General features: G+C 40.7%; 1 protein-coding gene across 3 annotated transcripts in view; it reads right to left on the reverse strand.

Annotated features, from left to right (window-relative positions):
- Nucleotides 1-22,546, reverse strand: part of LOC142099299 (complement factor H-related protein 1-like) — a 213,356-nt gene that overhangs the window by 180,901 nt on the left and 9,909 nt on the right. For all 3 annotated transcript variants that reach the window (XM_075182621.1, XM_075182619.1, XM_075182620.1), the window contains exons 2-3: nucleotides 13,785-13,973; nucleotides 12,392-12,580 (exon numbers count right to left, since the gene is read on the reverse strand). In XM_075182621.1, coding sequence (XP_075038722.1) covers nucleotides 12,392-12,580; nucleotides 13,785-13,973 — 378 coding nt within the window. The remainder of the gene's footprint in view (nucleotides 1-12,391; nucleotides 12,581-13,784; nucleotides 13,974-22,546) is intronic.

The raw sequence follows: 22,546 nt of genomic DNA on the forward strand, positions 1-22,546 counted from the left end.
TACAAGCTGAGGTCAGGGGTCACAAGCAGACAAGGAGGTCGGTATTCAAGCCTGAGGCCAGGGTCACGAGATTCACAAGCAAAGTCCAAATCCAAGCCAAAGGTCATACACGGGTAAACAACAGCAAGTCCAATAGACAGGAACAAGGCAGAGAGCAGGTTTAGCAGACTGGATACAGAAACTATAACCGGCAATGAGGCAGCAGACCTCATTGCCTTAAATACAGCAAACAGCCCATCAGAACCTGCCCTTAGACAGAGCACACTTGCAGGCTAATTGCCAGATACTCAGAAACACCAATCAGGGCATAGCCCTGGAATCCACTCTTGCAGGCTAATGCCTCATAATTCAGCCACAGGCTGAATCTAATTGCTTGCCCCCAATGCGCGTGCGCGCCCGGCTGCCGAGACGCGGCGCTGAGGAGGCGTCCGACCGTTGCCTTGAAATCAGGTGTATGTATACCCGATTTAAGTGCGTTTTAAAACAAACACACATAGCACTCAGTATGCATCTCTTAATGAATCAGATCCATAGACTTGCTCTACACGCAATTTTCTTTACCTGATGGCTGCTGAGTTTTAAACACAGGAGGCTGAAAATCTAATGCGGTGTCCATTCAAACACTTTTCAAAAAAAGTGATTGATCCGAAGCTTATAACAAAAATCAGTACCGCCTCTATGACACATGTCTAAAAAGTAGCCCGGCATATCGAGCATGTTGACACTTAAATTTTCCAAACACTCGAAGGAAATGCGCATGCAAATTGAACATCTTCAGAATAGAGGTAACTTTGCGCATAACTCTGTGGCAGTAAGAACAGGAAGTGGCCTTCTGATTCCATGCAAACAACCATAAAAAGATATGGTTCCCGAAGGTTTCATGCAGTGTGCTGCTTGCCAAAGCTTGTTTGCAAGAAAATACCTCTGGTGACACATGAAGAAATGTAAGCTAAATCAAAAGGGTGACAAACCCAAACCTGGCAAGTCTATGTGCCTTTGCCCATCCTATTCCACCTGACATTGATGGTGCCTACTGGAAGCATTTAAATGACATGACCTAAGATAAAATTTTCCTCAGAATTAAAATGACAGATGCATCATGCACATGTGACTGCATCTCCAAAACCAGGTCAGATCAGACGTGTGTGTAATGATCACCTCCTTCAGAAACTTTGAGAAGTGGGAAAGCTACTTCACATGCCAGAAGAGCTACCCCTTTGGACAAAAAGGAAGACTTTACCATTCAATCAAACTTTTTACATGTAATAAACTCTGTAAAGCTGATAGCTGGCTATGATAATTAAACCAGTACAGTCAAGACACCCTCGTTGGCATTGAAGGTTGGACATGGCTTGCAAATATATTGAAATTCAAGGAAGACATGGTAGTAAACTTTCAATCCTGCTGACACCAGCTTTGTAAAATGTAACTGAACTTCTCACAGAGAAGAATGTGGAGAGGTAGCAGAAAATGCCTATATGTTTGTAAGACCAGCTGCTTTGTCACATATCAGAGTTTCCAATTATATACGCCTCTTTGCTCAGGAATGTGGAGCTGAAAATCCCCAAACACTGTCTTCCACGAAGCTTTGAAAGCATTTTGCTACTCTCACAATTTTTCTCAACCTAAATAAAACAGAAACTGATGAATTGGCAGACTTCTTCGGGCATAACAACAGGGTGGACCAGCAGTATTACCACCTCCCAGAAGGTTCCCTCCAACTCGTTAAGATCAGCAAGCTTTTAATGGCTCTCTAGAAGGGAAGGCTGGCTTAAGTCAAAGGCAAGAATTTGACAGAGATGGACAGTGATCCAAATGGTAGGACTGAAATCTTATATCCAATATAAGGATTATATTTTTACCTTTTAAATCAGTTTTTTTATATATCCATTCTTATTTAAACTCATTTCAGCAACAGAGTGATGAATCAGAGGATGAGCAATCCCCTAAACCAAAGAGACAAGTGGGCAAGCATTTAAGCCAAGTTTTTGTTTCAGAAGACAGACGATGTAAGGTTCCAACAACACTGGACCAAAGATTCTAAAGATTGGTGTAGCACGGTTTTACTACTCAAAGCATGTGTTTTTTTCTGTGTTTCACAGATTCACCTGGAATAGACAATTATGCTTTCTATCAGGTCGTATAGAAGTAGAAAAAAAGATGTGGACAGAGAAGAGGTCAAAGCTGTGGAGAGGCCCATAATAAAGTTAATTCAAACATGCAGTGTGCCTTGATTTCGGCTCATGCATCATGGCTGAGCCATCCACATTGAGAGGTTGAAACTGCTTAGCTGTGAAACTCTACATGAAGTACCAAACTATAAAGAGAAATAAAAATAGATAAATTGATATACAGTGGTTGACCATGACTATAACCTATTTGACATGGCTAGGAGTTGGTGTATGCCTTGCTAGAGGAAATGCATTATTTCTGATGTATACATCTGAAACAATAAGCCTTTGTTGAGGAAGTCTTTTGTGTATCCTTTTGTAAGGAGAGGCCTTGTTTTGAGTTTTGCAACTTTTCTTGGGGAATTCTTTTCCTTGGAGGAAATGTGTATTCTGCAACTGTTTGAAGAAAGAGCCCATGTTAATCAGACTGCTGTTAGATTTCCTGTGTCCAAAATAAGATGCAGGAAATCACAGCGAGTTTTGGGATATCACAGATAAGAGTAAATATTGTTAGCTTTGCATTGCATGTTTGGTTAAACAATTTGCATCCTGATTCTAAAAATAACTCAGTGGGCTGGCTTACCTTTGAGGCTGTGTTCAAATTTGTATAAAAAGACCTGTCTTGTATTGAAATTTGTTCTTATGCTTCCATCTGACCTGAGCACTGATACCTTCAATCAGTGTGACTGCAAATAAACATCACTTGCTTCAAAGACCTACTTGAGAACATCTTACATGCTGAAAATTCTCTGACCTGCAAATTAGACCCAAAATCAAATCCGTCCCCGGCTGTTTCTGAGGTTTGGACCCAGCATCCTGTACCACCGCTCTGCCCGCTACCCAGCAGCTCTGGCCAGTGCAATAGGCCAGGAGGGATCCATCCACTTCAACCCTGATCTATAGGAAGAGGTCAGGAGTACCAGCCCAGGGGCACCAGTAACAGGGTACATTAGCAGCATCAGTTATCTGACTGCCAGTAAAGGAGCCCAGTGGTTGTAGCACTTGTAAGCCCCTCCTACTGCAGTGAGAGGTCGCATTTGGGATAATGAAAGCGAACAGTGGCAAAGTAAGCCCAACCAGTTCCCATCAACAGCAGACAGGGTGGTATAGGTGGTCCATCCTGTCACATGCATCTATTGTCTTCCCTTGGAAGAGAGTTCCACACGATGCTCCCTGGGTCTTTGCATGTATTGTGGCATCAAGGAACATCAACTTCGGCCTGTCCTTATAAGCTGGGAAATCATCAGGCCTAGGTGTCTGTGTCTGTGAAGAGGTGCGTCTAGGTCTTCAGATAATCTCTTCGAAAACTCAGTTTTGATTACTGCACGGCTCACCTATGGGGCCCAGTCCTTTGATGTTTCATATTTTCTTGAAAGCAGTGCAGCCAGAAGCTTCCTTGACCTTGAGCTGGCTAGGACATTTGGAGTTCCCTCCATTAAGTTGAACTCAAGCTTTACAGTCTGTGGTTTGGGTGACAATCGCTTGACGGGGGGCAGGATTTTGGCCAAGACTCCAGCTCTGCATCTGTTTGTGGGTATCCTCCACCATGAGGCCCTCTCATTCTATCTGATCTCGTGCCCTTCCCTTCCTTTGATTTTGGGCATCCTTGGTTTCAAAGCCATAATCCTCTCATCGATTGGAAGAAAAGGGAGATCATTCGCTGGAGTTCTGAGTGTTCCTCCACTTGCTTGACTTTGCCTCTCTGAGCTCTGCAGCCTACTCTGAAACTGCTTCCGGCTCCATACCAGGACTTTCAGGATGTTTTTTCAAAGAAAAAAAAACAGACTCTCTTCCCCCTCACCAGGAATAAGACTGCAAAATCGACCCTATACTTGGGTTCAAGTTGCCTAAAGGACGTCTTTATGCCCTATCTATTTCTGAGACTCAAGCAATGGAGCAATATGTGGAAGAAAACCTCCTGAAAGGGTTCATTCAATCTTCTAAATCTCCGGTAGCATCCGAATGCTTCTTTGTAGCCAAGAAAGATGGCAGTTTGAGACCTTGCATCGACTTTCGTGGTTTGAACAATGTTACGGTCAAGAACACATATCCGCTTCCCCTTATCTCTGTACTCTTCGATCAACTTAGATCATCCACTGTATTCTCTAAAATTGATCTGCGGTGCAACTATAACTTGGTGCGCTTAAGAGAAGGGGATGAGTGGAAACAAATTTTAATACCCACTCTGGGCACTATGGATACCTGGTCATGCCATTCGGTCTCTGCAATGCCCCTGTAGTGTTTCAGGATCTTATCAATGATGTTCTGTGCAAATTCTTAGGAAAATTTGTCATGGTTTATTTGGATGACATTTTGATTTCACAGTGTTTGGCTCAGCACCGTCCGCATGTTCGTGAAGTGCTTCAGAAAGTTCGCCAACATCAGTTATACACAAAACTTGAAAAGTGTGAGTTCGAAGTTATCCATGTAACCTTCCTGGGTTATGTTATCTCCCCTAGTGGGTTCTCTATGGATCCGGACAAAGTCAGGGCAATCAAGGACTGGGTGCTTCCTACCAACTTAAAAAACATTCAGAGATTCCTTGGTTTTGCCAATTATTGTAGAAGATTTATCTGCTCATTCTCAATGTTAGTGGCACCTATCACTGCTTTCACTCACAAAGGAGCCGATACGACTAATTGGTTTCCAACAGTTTTGGCAAGTTTTCAGCCCTAAAAAACACTTTTACCTCTGCTCCAATCCTTAGACACTCGAACCCAGAACTACCTTTTATTGTTGAAGTGGACGCTTCAGACATAGGGGCTAGTTCTATTCTTTCCCAGAAGGACCCGCGGAATCAAAGACTGCATCCCTGTGCGTATCTTTCCCTGAAATTCTCGCCCGCTGAAATCAACTATGATGTGGGCAACCGTGAATTATTGGCCATCAAATGGGCCTTTGAAGAGTGGCGACACTGGTTAGAAGGAGAGACTCATCTTATTACCATCTTCACTTCATAAATATGTTCAATAGATCCAGGCCACAAAGACCTTGAATCCTAGACAAGCCAGACTAGCCCTCTTTTTACCAATTTCATGTTTTTAATCACCTTTTGGCCAGGTTCTAAAAACGCCAAAGCTGATGCATTGTCTCGGAGCATCATGTCTTGCCATGCTCTGCCTCATGATCCTCGACCCATCATTCCGTCCTCCTTAAACCCTGCTGCTTTGACCCAAGACCTTGGTAATGTGTTTCGCCATTTTCAAAGAATTGCTCCTTCTCAAACTCCTACAGGCAGGTTATTTGTTCTTGTTCATCTTTGGAAGCCTGTACTTGCTGAATGCCATGAAAACAAACTTGCGGGGCATCAATAAATCTCTAAGATAATTGAAGCCCTCTCACGTTGGATTTGGTAGCTCACCTTGTCTTCCGATGTCAGGAGTTATGTTCTCTCTTGTCAAGGATGTGCCAGAAGATAATCTTCCAGAAGTCGCCCATCGGTTTAATTGATACCTTTACCTTCTCCAGTTAAGCCATGGACACACTTCTCGATGGATTTCATTGTGGATCTTCCATGGTCCTCTGGCCACAATACTATCTGGGTGGTTGTGCATCGCTTAAGCAAGATGACCCACTTTTTACCTTCAACTAAACTACCTGATGCTCAAACCCTGGCCTCGTTGTTCATTCAACATATTTTCCGCTTACACAGTATTCCCAAGGACATCGTCTCTGACCGTGGTTCCCAGTTTGTCACTCACTTTTGGAGATCCTTCAGCAGTCTATTGAGAATGAAGGTTAGACTGTCATCTGCTTACCATCCGCAGTCCAACGGTCAGAAAGAAAGAATAAATCAGTCCTTGGAAAAGTTTCAGCGTTTGTATGTCTCCAAATTTCATGATAACTGGTCCCTCTGTGGGCTAAGTTTGCTTATAATAAATCTTGTCAATCTTCAACTTGCATATCTCCAATTTTCTACAAACTTTCTATTTACTGTTGTACTCCTGGTTTTTCGTAATTCCTTCTACCACTTCACGGCTCAGATCTTTCTGGAAGAAGGTCCACTCTGCATTACTTCAGACATTCTTCAGATTTAAATCCCTATCAGATTGCCACCGGAGAGCTTGCCTTTTAAAAGTCAGTGATAAAGTTTTGCTTTCCACCTGGAACATCTAACTCAAGCAGCCTTGTAGGAAATTGGGACCCAGATTCATTGGACCTTTTACGACTATTAAAAAAATCAATCCTGGGCATTCAGTCTCAAAGTGCCATCATCGTTAAAAATTCCGAACACATTCCATTGTTCTCTCTTGAAACATGTTGTTGCCCCTAGTAAGTTCAATTGGCATAGATCACACAGACCGCGGCCAGTCAATATGAATGGGGGTCACAAATTCATTGTGGAAAAATTTCTTGATTCCAAGAAAGTTCATGCGACCAGGCATGAAGGGGCTCTGGGTGGTGTGCAATATGTTTAAATAAATTAGCAGCTTCCTGAGGCTAATTAACTCTGCGGGAGTTCCTGGGTCCTGATTGGTCTAACTATGTATTTAAGACAGGGAGAGCTCTCTGTCGGTTATAGCATTCAGTTCCTGGCTGCTGACCTGCTCCTGTATACTGTGCTGACTTCTGTATTGATTTTCTGTGTATGACCTCTGGATTGTTTCCTGGACCGTGATCTATTGCTGATGACCCTGACCTTTTGCCTGTGTCTTGGATATCCTTGTTTTCTGCCAGCCCTGAACCTTTGCCTGAACCTGACCTTGTTGCCTGCTTATGCCCTTGAACCTCGGCTTGCCCCTGACCACGCTTATCTCCTGTCATCACCCTCTATACCATGCTATGGTATTATTCATAAGCTTGTACTACATTCAGTTTAAGACCTGGGGATGTCAGGTACTTATGAGCGCACAAAGCTCTACGGGTGTCAGGGTTCCCAAGGCAAGACCACTTAGAGAAAGTAGGTGAACAAACTGGTTTATTAGAAACACAGGTAATACAGGTTCAGGATGCAATAACTGGTAAGGCAGAAATATATTCACAGTTCTTAACAGTGGAATGGGCAATACTGTAAAGTGATGGAGAGATGCAGTAACCAGCGGGTTGCAGGGTGTATACCTCTGGAAGAGGTGGAGAGATGCGTAGCCTGCGGGCTTCAGAGTTGAATACTTCTGGAAAGAAGGTGAGATTAGTAGCCTGTGGGTTGCTGGGTTGGATACTTCTGGAAGAGGTTGTGAGACGAGTAGCCTGCGGGTTGCAGGGTTGGATACCTCTGGAAGAGGTGGTGAGACGAGTAGCCTGCGGGTTTCAGGGTTGAATACTTCTGGAAAGGAGGTGAGATGAGTAGCCTGCAGGTTGCAGGGTTGGATACCTCTGGAAGAGGTCGTGAGATGAGTAGTCTGTGGGTTGCAGGTTTGGATACCTCTGGAAGAGGTGGTGAGACGAGTAGCCTGCGGGTTGCAGGGTCAAATTCCTCTGGAATGGTGCTGAGATGAGTATCCTGCGGGTTGCAGGTTTGGATATCTCTGGAAGAGATTGTGAGATGAGTAGCCTGTGGGTTACAGGGTTGGATACCTCTGGAAGAGGGGGTGAGATGAGTAGCCTGCAGGTTGCAGGGTCAGATAACTCTATGAAGGTGGTGAGATGAGTATTCTGCGGGTTGTAGGGTTGGATACCTCTGGAAAGGTGGTGAGATGAGTAGCCTGCGGGTTGCAGGGTTGGATAGCTCTGGAAGAGGTGGTAAGGTGAGTAGCCTGTGGGTTGCAGGGTTGGATACCTCTGGAAAGGTGGTGAGAACAGGTAATGCTGAAACACTTGAGAGCAGGCAGCAGGTACACTGAGAAGCAATCAGCTGAAGAGAACAGAAGCACAGAGATCCACACAAGTGTTTAACTCAGGAACCAGATAGATGATGATCTGTGTCTGCAGCAGTGGAATGAACAGCAAAACCACAAGGTCAGGTACACAGGTAAGAATAACCAGGAACAGGAGTCAAAGGACTGCTTCCGATCAGGTTGAGTGACCTGATGATCTGGCCCAGACTGCTGGGCGACGCTGTCTTATAAGAAGTAGTGGCAGGTGTGAATCATCCTTAGAATACGAGCTTAGCTCAGCAGGAAGGGAAACAGTTCAAGCGCCACAGTGGCCCCTGTGGTGGCATGGTGGTACTTCATGCTAAATGTATCTAGAAAAACCAACATAGCTCCTGGCAAACAGGAGTCAAAGGACTGCTTCCGATCAGGTTGAGTGACCTGATGATCTGGCCCAGACTGCTGGGCGACACTGTCTTATAAGAAGTAGTGGCAGGTGTGAATCATCCTTAGAAAACGAGCTTAGCTCAGCAGGAAGGGAAACAGTTCAAGCGCCACAGTGGCCCCTGTGGTGGCATGGTGGTACTTCATGCTAAATGTATCTAGAAAAACCAACATAGCTCCTGGCAAACAGGAGTCAAAGGACTGCTTCCGATCAGGTTGAGTGACCTGATGATCTGGCCCAGACTGCTGGGCGACGCTGTCTTATAAGAAGTAGTGGCAGGTGTGAATCATCCTTAGAAAACGAGCTTAGCTCAGCAGGAAGGGAAACAGTTCAAGCGCCACAGTGGCCCCTGTGGTGGCATGGTGGTACTTCATGCTAAATGTATCTAGAAAAACCAACATAGCTCCTGGCAAACAGGAGTCAAAGGACTGCTTCCGATCAGGTTGAGTGACCTGATGATCTGGCCCAGACTGCTGGGCGACGCTGTCTTATAAGAAGTAGTGGCAGGTGTGAATCATCCTTAGAAAACGAGCTTAGCTCAGCAGGAAGGGAAACAGTTCAAGCGCCACAGTGGCCCCTGTGGTGGCATGGTGGTACTTCATGCTAAATGTATCTAGAAAAACCAACATAGCTCCTGGCAAACAGGAGTCAAAGGACTGCTTCCGATCAGGTTGAGTGACCTGATGATCTGGCCCAGACTGCTGGGCGACGCTGTCTTATAAGAAGTAGTGGCAGGTGTGAATCATCCTTAGAAAACGAGCTTAGCTCAGCAGGAAGGGAAACAGTTCAAGCGCCACAGTGGCCCCTGTGGTGGCATGGTGGTACTTCATGCTAAATGTATCTAGAAAAACCAACATAGCTCCTGGCAAACAGATCATGACAACGGGAAAGGTTGCTGTTATAGGTGAAGACCTCTACAACCTGTTCTACACGCTTATGACAATATCGGTTATCAGTCCACAGACAGCTCCTTTGTCTACAGTAGAGGAGATTAGCAGAGCTCTGTACACAAAGTCAGAGCACTAAGACATAGACTGAGACCTTGAGACCTACACCATGTATTAAATGTCTGCTGGCTACTTGCGTAAGCTCTAATACTGTAAATAGAGCTTATGCAAGTAGCATAGCGCATGCACAATGAGCTACGCTACTAGCGTAAGCTCTATTTACAGTATTAGGTGATTCCCCCACTAGCGTGGGAAAATCACATAATACAGTATATAGATCTTGCGCAATGCAGCCAGGGGCAAATCATGACACAGACATTGACATCATTCAGATTAAGCCCCTTCATGACCTCTCTTGGCATAACCTAGCCATGGACAGAGCACTGTGGCCTTTGTTTGAGATGCTGTCAGCATTCTATATTGGTGGAGCTACCCTTTTCAGCTCTAGGCATAGAGCAATGAGTGATCAGGTGACTGTTGATATAAGGCCCACAAATATCTATTTGCGCTCCTGCTCAGAGATCTTTCTCTTCTACGAAAATTGTTAAATAAAGTAAACTTCTTACTAAAATCTTACAAATAGACTCTTCTGATGTGCAATGGGAAAATATTGATTAGATGTAATACCAAATTGTACACAGTCGTGCAATATGAACAAAACCTTATTGCAGTAAATGGTTTCCGGAAAATAAATCTCATCTTTTGAATAAATAAGAATCTATTCTTATGGATCTCATATTATTTATTCTGAAAACAAATTATTTTATGTTTGGGAATACATTTTACAGACAATATGTTGGGGTATCAATGGGGAGTCTGACTACTCAGAATTTGGTCAATCTATTTTTTGGTTATAGGGATAATAACTGCATTTAGGAGAATAATCCTTTTAGTGCTTCACTATTTATGTGGCACAGGTATACAGTGGATATAAAAAAATCTGCACATCCTTATTGATATTGCAGGTGTTTGCTAAGTACAGCCTGAAATCAACATAAATCTTATCAGCCATTTTTTAGCATATAAAATGATCTTAATTTTTAGGAAACATAAGTGAAATAAAAACCTACACTGGTTGCATAAGTGTGCACTTCCTTTCATATTGGTTCTGTAGTTGTGTTCAGAAATAGCCAATCACATTAAAATCATTGTCAAACTTAATTAACACACACCTATCAGCAATAATAGTGACTGTGATTAACCCCAGAGTGCTGTTCAGCTTTTGTGTGGTTTATGCTACTTAACACTGAATTGCAGTGCAGTTAGCAAAGTCTAAGTGGATTTAAAGTTGCGTCTTATTCTTAATCCTGAAAATGCAAATAAATGTATTTCCACCACATTTCTCTCACATGTGTAAACAGACTTTAAAACAGCAATCTCACATTCATTGTTACAATTTGTCTGATACAGAGCTGTCCCTGCTCCCAGAAGAATAACAACTAAGGCTCATGTGTACTCATTTCTAAGGGACACGTAGTGGGCAAAGAGGCAGCAACACAAGAACTCTAACCCTATATACATCAGGTAACCTGACAAATAACAGTTCAAACTCTTTGCTATTCAAACCAAGCTGTGATTTATCAAGTGAGTCTCCATCTAAAAGATTTTTTGTTACCTACTCAAACTGAATTTATTTGAAACTGACTGTGTTACATTTCAACAAGCCACCAGTTTCCATCAATGACTGAATGTATACATATATGTCATCAACTACATTTGTTTACATTTAATTATATACAGTATTTTCTCTCTCACTCTATGTTAGAGGAATAAGATTATATTACCAATTGAGAATGATATTAATGTTTTATGTTATCGTATATATAAAATTCACCTTTAAATCAGAGAACGGCCACTTGCAGTACATACCATTTGAACAGGGGTGTAAAGATTATTTTCTTACTATATAAACCACAACTGTGTTTATTATTTAAACATAGATAATTAATTTGTATAAAATATACAACACATTAAAAGCACACATGACCAAAATATGTTTAGGATCCCCAAAATACATATTTTCTTCTCCTTTGTTTAGTGAATTTCAGATAATATTTCGTAAACTAGAAATATACTTATGTGTCTTGCTTAGCAACAAATATATTCTTCCTCATATAGAAGTCTAAGGATACCTAGATCATTATGAAACCTCAATCAGTCTAATGAGCAAGATTTTGGGGGAAAAAAATAATAGTTAAAAAAAAAAGAAGTTAGCTTTCCAAATGTAATAGTAGGTGGCTCATAGAGGTGATTTTCTTTTTGCTGACCAAACACACTTCATACCATGAAAATAGAGAATGAGGGTGTCAAACTAATAAAATAAATGCACCTAGTTAGTAAAAAAAATGTGCTGAACCACCACATCAAACATAATTATTAATGTCCTGTATAACCCCATTTATTATATGCATTTATAATTATTTTCTATATCAAAATGCAATGCAAGAATTGTACAATTAACAGAAGAGTTGTGAAAATATAGAGGAAAAATGTTTACTAAAAATGTTTACTGAAAATATTGTCCTATAGCAAAAGGATGACTACCCTTCTAATAGCAGTAAGATAAGGTTCCACCCAGAACACCCATCAATTACCTCTATATGACTGCTTGACCACCTATTGCAGTTGATGCTTACAGGAGATTAGAAGTTATGCAAACCATATAGAGATTGAACAGTTGCCAATAAAGCATTGTGACTGAAGGTATCATTTTATTGGATGGCCACAACACCTGTTAAAGCAGGTGCTGCTTTCAGTGACATTACTTTCTTCTACTTTTAGAGCTTGATCTGCAATTGGATTTCAGAGTCTTTACCTAGGAATCATGGAAGGTCCTAGCAAGGAACCCCCACCCTTACCTTGGGGAATGGTAATAATAACTAAGAGGAGTGTTCAATGTGGAAATAGTTCTCCTTTCTTTAAATATATTTCAGAGATAGCTGTCATTGTGAACTATATTACAAGGGATCGTAGACTTTTTGGCCTGTCTTGTCTCAGAGCACCTCTGTTATTTGCAATACCTTCTATATGTACAATTACGATTAATAGTGCTACATTGTATTTTACAAAGATACTTACTTCTGCATTGCCCGCTTGTACCGATAAATTCCCATTGGCCCTCAATGCACACCTTTCTAATGGATCCAATACTACTGTATCCAGGAAGGCAAGAATAAATTGCAATTTTACCAGTGGGATATCTGTCTTCATTCCAATCACCATGTAGTACTGCTTCTGACATTCTCTCTGGGGCTGTACATCCTAACTCTAAGAAAGCAAATAATAGCATTAAAGTATAATCAATAAAATGATATGTTTGAAAATTATGTATGAATTAACATTGTAAAGAACACATTTGTATGCTTTAATTTTATGACTGTGATGCCAATTCTATACAATATGCTGCATATTATCTCCTTGTAGAATGTTAGAGACTCTACTCTGTTTGACATCTATGATGTTAGTTATCAATTTCTAGTTCTTCTAAGACAGTAATAGCAGCAATTACCCATGTAGGCTATAGAAAGTCAACATTTATATGCTGTAAATTGCATAACATCAATATAATAAAGAGAGTATTGCATTCCACCACAAGAACATTTACTCTTTTGCATAGTCATTGCAGACTCATGTCATGTTTTCTCGTTTTGATCCTAACAATTTTTTTGCATTTTAATTACACTCATTCAATAAATACCAACTTATACATGTTATACTATAAGAATAGATGGAATTGAATTTAAAAGGCCAAGAAAAGGAAATTGATGTGTAGCTCGCCAGTACTCAAAAATAGTGAAATTTTCAGGGTCCAAAGTGCCCATGGACAAATATCTAAAACCTGTGACATCACATGGAAATTAGGGATTGTTGGCAACTATTTCTCTGGTAGAATTCCATACTGAAAGTCTATATTTTTCTCATTGTTAAATTGTCTTTTATTGGGTGAACTGTACCATCATTTCTGTTCTGAATTCATGTTTTTAATTGGACCCCCGAAGTGTTTGTTTATTGGGTGAATAGAATTGTGTGAAAGTAGTAACAGCCAAGAAAAGGAAGCAAATTAATTAGTTGAGAAGTGAAGAATAGCAACTAGCTTGATGTATTCCATAAAGGAGGGAATTTGTAAGCCTACAGTATATCAAGGATATTCATTGTTGATCATGCCTGAGAGAATGTACTGTGCATTGTTTTCAATGCAAAATGGGAGAATGCTGACTAAACAAAGGTTTATGTAAGGAAACTTCTTATTAAACAACATATTGGAGATATAGGATTTGACCTTCCCTTGAACTCTATGTTGGATGCCCAATTTGCAGTCAATTTACTGAAATAAATATATTTCAAGGATAGTCGTCAGTATTAACTATATTATAAGGTATCCTGTCTTATTTCAGTTCCTCTATGATACTTGCATTAACTTTTTTGTGTACCATTTGGGTTAATAATGTTACATTTTACTTAACATACTTACTTCTGCATTGCCCCCTTGTACCGATAAATTCCCATTGGCCTTCAATGCACACCTTTCTAATGGATCCAAGACTATTATATCCAGGGAGGCAAGAATAAGCTGCAATTGTACCAGTGGGATATCTATCATCATTCCAATCACCATCTAGTATAGCTTCTGACATTCTCTCTGGGGCTGTACATCCTAAATCTAAGAAAGAAAAAATAGAATTAAAGAATAGTCATTGACATGAAATGTTTTTAAATTAAATATGACTTACGCAACATCGCACGCATTCGGCCCTTCCTCTCCCAAGCTGCCACTAAAGCTCTTATCCACTCTCTGATTATCTCCCGCTTGGACTACTGAAACCTTCTCCTTTCTGGCCTCCCCCACACTCATCTCGCTCCCCTTCGATCTGTACTTAATGCTGCCACTCGGCTCATATTCCTTTCTCGACGCTCCTCTTCTGTCTCCCCACTCTCCCAAACCCTTCATTGGCTTCCCTTCCCCTAGAGAATCCTGTTCAAGCTACTCACACTCACATTCAAGGCCCTTAACAACTCCACTGCTCCCTACATTTCCAACCTTATCTCTATTCACGCTGCATCCCACCCTCTGCTATCGGCCAATGACAGTCACCTCTCTTCCCCCCTAGTTACCTCCTCCCACACATGTATCCAAGACTTCTCCCGCACTGCCTCCCTCCACTGAGACCAGCTCCCCCGCTCCATCAGAACATCCCCCAATCTGCCCAGCTTCAAACGGGCTTTAAAAACCCACCTTTTCTTAAAAGCCTTCCAGTCTCCCACTTTATTATCCACTTTGTCATACTCCTCTCCCCCACTCTCCCCCCTTCCCTGACTCAGCCTCCATTCTCTCCTTTCTTTTTCTCACCCTTGTGTCTCTCTGTCTGCCCCCCCCTCCGTTTAGATTGTTCGCTCCTTTGAGCAGGGCCACCTCTTCTCCTGTTCTCCACCACTTATAACTCTGCTCTCCAGCTACTTAGCCTCCTCCTTGAGGACCTTCTGCCCTTATACCCCTCTTGCTACTCTCATCACCCCTCTGTGGCTCTCACCTGTCATTTGTGCCCTCCCTCTTGGGCTAAGTCTACCAGCTTATGCAGACTATCTCTTTCCCCCACCCCCTCTAGCTGTATTTTGAGCTTCCTGAGTTACTGTGCTTCTTGTTAAACGTACCATGCTGTCTCACCCTGTACTGTGATACTGTCTGTCCCTGTAAGGCGCTACGGATACGTTGTGGGGCCCTTTAAATAAAAATTAATAATAATAATAACATTGTAATGAAAAAATTTGATTGCTTTAATTTTAGGGCGGTGGTGCCAATTCTTTACAATGTGTTGCATAGTACCTCCATGAAGTGTGTTAGAGCCTCTGCTCTGATTGAGATCTATGAAGTTAGTTATCTATTTCTAATTCTTCCTACATGGTCATAGTAGCAATGACGCTTGAAAGGTATAGAAAAACAACATAAATATGCTAAGAAATTCATAATATCAACATAATAAAGACAATATTGCAGTACATAAGAAAAACATTTACACTTTTGCATATCTCCCTACTTTTGAAAAATAAAAATTGAGACACACGTAAGCCCTCCCCATAATGCGCCCAAACTATTGGTCGATGTGGAAATTTAGAAGTGACGGTGTAGTATACCACCATATACCAGTCCACTTCTACTAAATGCCCAAACCACATCCCGATCTTACTTAGTTTGCCTCACATAATACATTATTTCTCTGCATAGTTTCCAACATTTAAAAATAGTTTCCAGCTGTTCTGGTCTCATGTCATGTTTTCTCATTTTGTTATAACAATTTATTTGCATTTTAATTACATATCTTCAATAAATATCACATTATAAAGGCTAGAATATAAGAGTAGATGGAATTGTATTTAAAAGGCTAATGAAAGGACATTTACTGTGCAGCTAGTCATTATTGAAAAATAAGGACATTTCAGGTTCCCAAATGTCCATGAACAAATACGTAAAACCTATTACTGTCCCTGTAAATTACTGACAGCTGACAACTATGTCTCTGGTGGGCTTCCATAATGCATGTCTATACTTTTCTCATTGCTGAATTATCCTTCATTCGGTGGTACCATAATTTTTGTACTGAATGCAAGTTCTTAATTGGAGCTTTTTGTGCTTTTTGTTTTGTGAAATTTTTTTGGTGAAAGTAGTAACAGCAAAGAAAAGGAATAAAATGAGAAGTTAGGAATAACTAGTGTGCTGGGTGCCATAGAGTAAGAGATAGTTTCTAAGCCTACAGTTTGTCAAGAATATTCATTGCTGATCATGCCTGAGATAATGTACTGTACAGTGTTTTCAATGCAAAAAGAGACAATGCTAACTGAAAAAAAGGTTTGCATAAGGTAGAGATGGGTGGGCTCGGTTCCCCGAGATCCAAATTCATCCGAATTTAGCCTATCCGAGTACCGAGCCGAGCACGCTTGGTACTCTCCCGCCCGTTCGGAATCTAAATCGAGGCAAAACGCCATTGTGACGTATTCGTATTTCAGAGCTCGGTTCTCGCAAGATTTGAAAAGCATAAATACCAGCCTCCACAGCAATCCATCGCCATTTGACAGAGGGAGAGAGCAGGTCACACAGGCTATATCAGTACAGGGACAGAGCAGTAATTGGACACATTATTGTTTCTATTCAATACCATTCTAATCTTAATACCAGTTGTTACAGCAGTAAGAGGAGGATAGAGGAGGGGTTTTTTCAATTTCTGGCACTACAAGTGCTTTTGGGGTGTTCCCCATTCTTTTTCATTAATTTTTCTGGCTGTCAAAATTCATATTTGTCAGCAGTCTAAATAAAAAATATTTAGCACTCCAAGGGCTAGATTTACTAAGCTGCGGGTTTGAAAAAGTGGGGATGTTGCCTATAGCAACCAATCAGATTCTAGCTGTCATTTTGTAGAAAGCACTAAAAAAATGAAAGCTAGAATCTGATTGGTTGCTATAGGCAGCATCCCCACTCTTTCAAACCCGCAGCTTAGTAAATCTAGCCCCAAGTGCTTTTAAGGTGTTCCCCATTCTTTTGCATTAATTTTTCTGGCTGTCAAAAGTCATATTTGTCAGCAGTCTAAAAAAAAAATATTTAGCACTCCAAGTGCTTTTGGGGTGTTCCCTATTCTTTTGCATTAATTTTTCTGGCTGTCCAAAGTCATATTTGTCAGCAGTATAAAAAAAAATATTTAGCACTCCAAGTGCTTTTGGGGTGTTCCCCATTCTTTAGCATTAATTTTTCTGGTTGTCAAAAGTCATATTTGTCAGCAGTCTAAGAAACAATTTTTAGCACTCCAAGTGCTTTTGGGGTGTCCCATATTCCCCAGTGTTTTACTGTAATTTTTCTGGCTGTCAAAAGTCATATTTCCCAGCAGTATCTAAAACAATTTGTAGCACTACAAGTGCTTTTGGGGTGCCCCATATTCCCCAGTATTTTACTGTAAATTTTTCTGGCTGTCAATAGTCATATTTCTCAGCAATATAAAAAACAATTTGTAGCACTACAATTGCTTTTGGGGTGTCCCATATTCCCCAGTGTTTTACTGTAATTTTTCTGGCTGTGAAAAGACAAATTTGTCAGCAGTATCTAAAATAATTTATAGCACTACAAGTGCTTTGGCCTCATTATAATGGATTCAAAGCAGTCCACATATGAGCAGAATCAGCAACCAGGATCGGTCACCAGTCCTGATGGTAGTGTTCCCAGTACGTCATCTGGGAAAGGCGATGTCAAACTACGCACTCTTTTGAAATCAAGCAAAAAAACAAACACCCAAAATTTTTTTACTGTGTTGAAGCGAAAAAGAAGTGTAACTAAGCAAAAGTTAACTGTCGATAAAAAAAAAATTGCCAACATGCCATTCTACACACGCAGTGGCAAAGAGAGAATGAGGCCTTCGCCTTTCTCTATTAGTGGCAGATCCAAAAATGTTACCGAGCCTACAAGTGCTGTACAACTACTGTTACGCGTCAAAGCCGAGCTGCAAGATAACAGTAAGGCATTAGAGGATAATGTTTGCTCTGAATCTGAAATGACACTAATCCCTGTGGAGAGTCCATCCAACAGTGTGATGTCTAATCGTGAGCATTATGTTAGTGTACCCATAAAGAGGGGCCCTTTCAGCAGTTCGAACAGCCCGAATGTAGCCGGTGATACACAAATTGAGGATGCCACTTTGGAAATAGAATAGGATGAGGGGGAGATTTGTGTAGGCGACGAGGGCGCTAATGAGGATGTTGATGAGAATGAGGTTGTTTGTGTAAGTCCTGCACCAGTGGCAGCAGTTCTGGCACGTGACAAGAAAAAGGCCATTGTCATGCTTGGCCATAAAACAAAGAAATACACCTCTTATGTTTGGAATTATTTCTACCCCAATCCACACAACAATTGTATAGACATTTGTAGTGTATGTCAAGCCACAGTCAGTCGAGGGAGGGACCTTAACCATCTTGGAGCCTCGTCTATGTTACGCCATTTCACGAAAGTTCATGGCAAAGTGTTGGGAAAAGCTGAAAGTTCTTCCAAAAAAATTACAAGCGCTCCATCATCAGCTAGGACCCTCCGATCACCAACATCCCGACGGCTACAAAATACACCCACCACACCATCCTCATCGATATCCTCAGTAGCGCTCAGAGTTAGCCCTGCATCCCACTTATTAAGGCTGAATGACTCCTGCACTATAATTGATTCCTCTGACAAAAGCGTTAGTCCCACTGCTGCTGCTGTTGCTGCTGCTGGTGGTGGATCGTCAGCCCAGAGGCAGGCCAAGAAAAAGAGCAGTCCTACATTTCAACAATTAACTGTGAAACAATCATTTGCTAGGGGAAGCAAATATGACAGCAGTCACCCAGTCGCCAAGCAAATCACAGACGCCATGGCTGCTATGTTAGTGTTCGATCTGCGTCCAATATCCACAATAAAAGCAGCTGGATTTTCACAGTTAATTGAGGTTTTGTGTCCGCGTTACAGAATTCCATCGTGACACTATTTTTTCTGTAAAGCTATTCCACAACTATACCAAAAAGTGTGTACAAATGTAGAGATTGCGCTGAAAAATGCCATTCTGCCCACTGTCCACTTAACCACAGATATATGGACAAATTGAAGTGGGCAAACCAAAGACTTTATGACTGTGACAGCCCACTGGGTTGGTCATTCACCTTCACCAGCAGGAACAGCAGCAGCATGTGCACCACTACGTAACATTTGTCAAAGGCATGCCACTCTTTGTATCACCGGCTTCACTAACAGGCATACAGCTGACAATTTGTTATGCAAACTAAGAGATGTGATTGATACTTGGCTTATACCACTTGGACTCTCCCCAGGATATGTCATTTCTGATAATGCCAACAATATAGTGCGAGCATTACAGCTGGGTAATTTCCAGCACATTCCCTGTTTTGCTCACACCATCAACTTGGTGATGCAGAACTTACTAAGAAATACCCTTGAGGTGCAGGAGATGCTTTCAGTGGCCCCTAAGATTTCAGGCCATTTCAGGCATTCGTCCACTGCATGTAGGAGATTGCAGCAGCTCCAAGAGCAGTTTAACTTGCCCTGCCACCAACTTAAGCAAGAGTTGGTAACTAGGTGGAATTCCACCCTGTACATGCTGCAGAGGATGGAGGAACAGCGCAAAGCCATCCAAACGTATTTCACAAGCCATGACATTGGGAAAGGAGGAGGCATGTATTTCACTCTTGCACAGTGGGGAATCCTTTCAGTCCTGTGCAAGGTGCGGACACCATTTGAAGTTGTGACGTGTGAAGTGAGTGCAGATTCTGCTAGTTTGAGCCAAGTCATTCCTTTAATTAGACTATTGGAAAAGCAGCTTGAGAAACTGAAGGAGGAGATGAAATCAAGCAATTCCGCAAAGTATGTTGGCCTTGTCGATCAAGTACTTAATTCGCTTCACAATGATCCTCGAGTTATTAAGATCTTGAACTTGGATCAGTATGTTTTGGCCACTGTGCTTGATCCAAGGTTTAAGACCTACATTGAGCCTTTGCTTCAAAATGAACGAGATGTGAACGTTTGCAAGGAGCTATTGCTCAGCAAGTTGTCCGCTGAACTGGAACTTGGCTTGACGACGTGTCCTCGTAAAAAATTGAATTTTCTAAAAACAAGCAAGGAAGACGCAGAGGGCAGACCAGAACAGTTTAACATCTGGGCTGGTTTGAAGGATTTTTAAAAAAAATGTGTGACCTTGCCCATAACTCCATCCAATATGAGTATTAACATGCAAAGGATGGTGGAGGATTATTTTCAGGAGGTAATTGATATGGAAATGTCAGACAGTCCCTTTCCTTACTGGGAAGAAAAGCAGGCCATTTGGAAACCCATGTACAAACTTGCTTTGCAATACTTAAGCTGCCCACCCTCCAGTGTGTACTCTGAACTAGTGTTCAGCACAGCAGGGAACTTAGTCAGTGATCGGCATAGAAGGTTACTTCCCAAAAATGTGGAGAAAATGATGTTTATAAAAATGAACTACATCTTCCACGAGGTTGGCCTTCACCATACAAGACATGCAAGCACTGACTGTTCTTTAATGGCGGATTCAAGCGGCGATGAATTGATAGTCTGTAATGATGACGTACACACTGATGAGGGTGAGGATGAAGCTGAAGATGATGACGATAACATCTTTTTAAAACTTTCTATGTAAGTGTAGGGTGCAATCTACCCCCAAAGAGGAAAGGGACTTGGGGCATTTCCATATCACGTACCGTCTTGAAAGGCTGCTGTTTGGGCAATTTCTCCTTAAGGGTAGGGTGTCATATACAGAGTGACACCAAACTGCCTTTGCCCATTTCTCTTAATATTGTACAGTCTATAACGGCTGCATTTTTTGGTATTTTATACAAGTGAAGGGGGGCCTATAGAGACAGAAACCAAACTGGCTTTCTCCATTTCTATTAATATTGTACAGTCTATAGAGGCTGAATTTTTTGGTATTTTATATAAGTGGAGAGAGGCCTAAGAGAGACAGAAATCAAACTGCCTTTGTCCATTTCTTTACATATTTAAGTGTAAGTGTAGGGTGTAATATACATCCAAAGACGATGGCTGCATTACCAATATGCATAGATGGAGAGGAAGACAATCTGGTTTGTATGTCGAATTAATGAAAGCCTACCAGGAATTAAACTGTTTTTTTTTAAAATTTATTAGCTTTACAACTACATTACTTATCAAAGAAACAGGTGGAGCACTAAATCTGGTTCTTTTATGACCAAAAACATTGATTTTTGAACAAAATAGCAAAACAATACCAAACAAATCCAAAACCAAAACACGTAATGATGGTTTGGCAAAACCAAAACCAAAACACGACGGTAATCCAGATCCATAACCAAAACTAAAACACGGGGGTCAGTGAGCATCTCTAGTATAAGGAAACTACTTATTCCACATCAATTTGGAGTAATAGATTATGACATCCCCTTGACTATGCTGGATGCCCAATTGGCAGTAAATTTACTGAAATAAACAAAGTAGGTGGATCATAACACTATCAGACAGAGAGCACATTGAAACACATTTCTAAATGAGAGGAATGTAACATAGTGCAGTTGAATGCTCCAGCATGATTTGTGCAATCAGCCATGAATGCCAGATCACACTATTAGTCTAAAAATATTGTGTGCTATATGTATGTAATATAACATCTTACTTATATTGTAACCTACGATAATATTAATGATAATAATAATAATAATAATAATAATAATAATAATAATAATAATGATAATATTACTGCACTAGTGGCTTTGTCCTGAAGTGTGTTTTTAATAATTTTTATATTTTTTGAGACCTTTTGCCTTCTAAATTGCTTTCAATTTCATTTTTGATATATTTCCATATTACATAAATAATATTTCAGTAAATACATTTTAGTAAATGGGATGTTTCCTTATTAAAAAAAAATACAAAAGTATAGGAATGTGTTTAATGGCATAAACAAAGTATCATTAATGCACCAAACTTGAAAGCAACCTCCCACGAGGTTAAAGTGAGAGAGGTTGTTAAACTCAACAACTTTTTATTAATAAATTCATAACTGAAATGTTGGTTTTGCAGACTAGCATGTTAAGGACCTGGAGAAATTAGAAAGAGATGGCGAGTGTACATGCTACTGTCAGCAGCCACTTCATCACACATCCTTTCAATCTGTTCCTTGGTGTCCAACTTGTTCTGCAACCACTACTGTAAATTTCAATACTAACAGATAGAGAAATATTTCTATGATTTATTCTGCACATCTTAGTAAGCAAAGGGTTAATATATAATATACAGTACTGTAGTTTATAACTGTCCCTAATATCCAGGGATAACTCCAGCAGTTACAAATGTGCCCTGGGAAATTTCTACTGTCAGTTGTTTTGCCAAACTGACCAACTGTCCAATAAAATTTCTCTCATTCTATATATAATGCAAGTTTCAGTATATTTTGTTATTTTCATTTTAGTAAGTTCATATTTATTAAAAAACAGGTATTTTTTTTTAAAAAAATGACATAATAACTATAATTAATTAAACATGTACTGATGCAGAATATAGTGCATCAAGGTCTGTTTGGATTGCATTATGTGTTACACATTAATGCAAAGTGTCTGCAAATTAATTTCATATGTTGGCAACTATGATATAGGGCTTTGAAATAAAAATAATTGATTCTTCTGTATGTGATGCCACATCCTCATTCCCAATAACCTCATTCCCAGTAA

This window comes from Mixophyes fleayi, chromosome 8, assembly GCF_038048845.1.
Source record: "Mixophyes fleayi isolate aMixFle1 chromosome 8, aMixFle1.hap1, whole genome shotgun sequence".
In the NCBI taxonomy this organism is placed as follows: Eukaryota; Metazoa; Chordata; class Amphibia; order Anura; family Limnodynastidae; genus Mixophyes; species Mixophyes fleayi.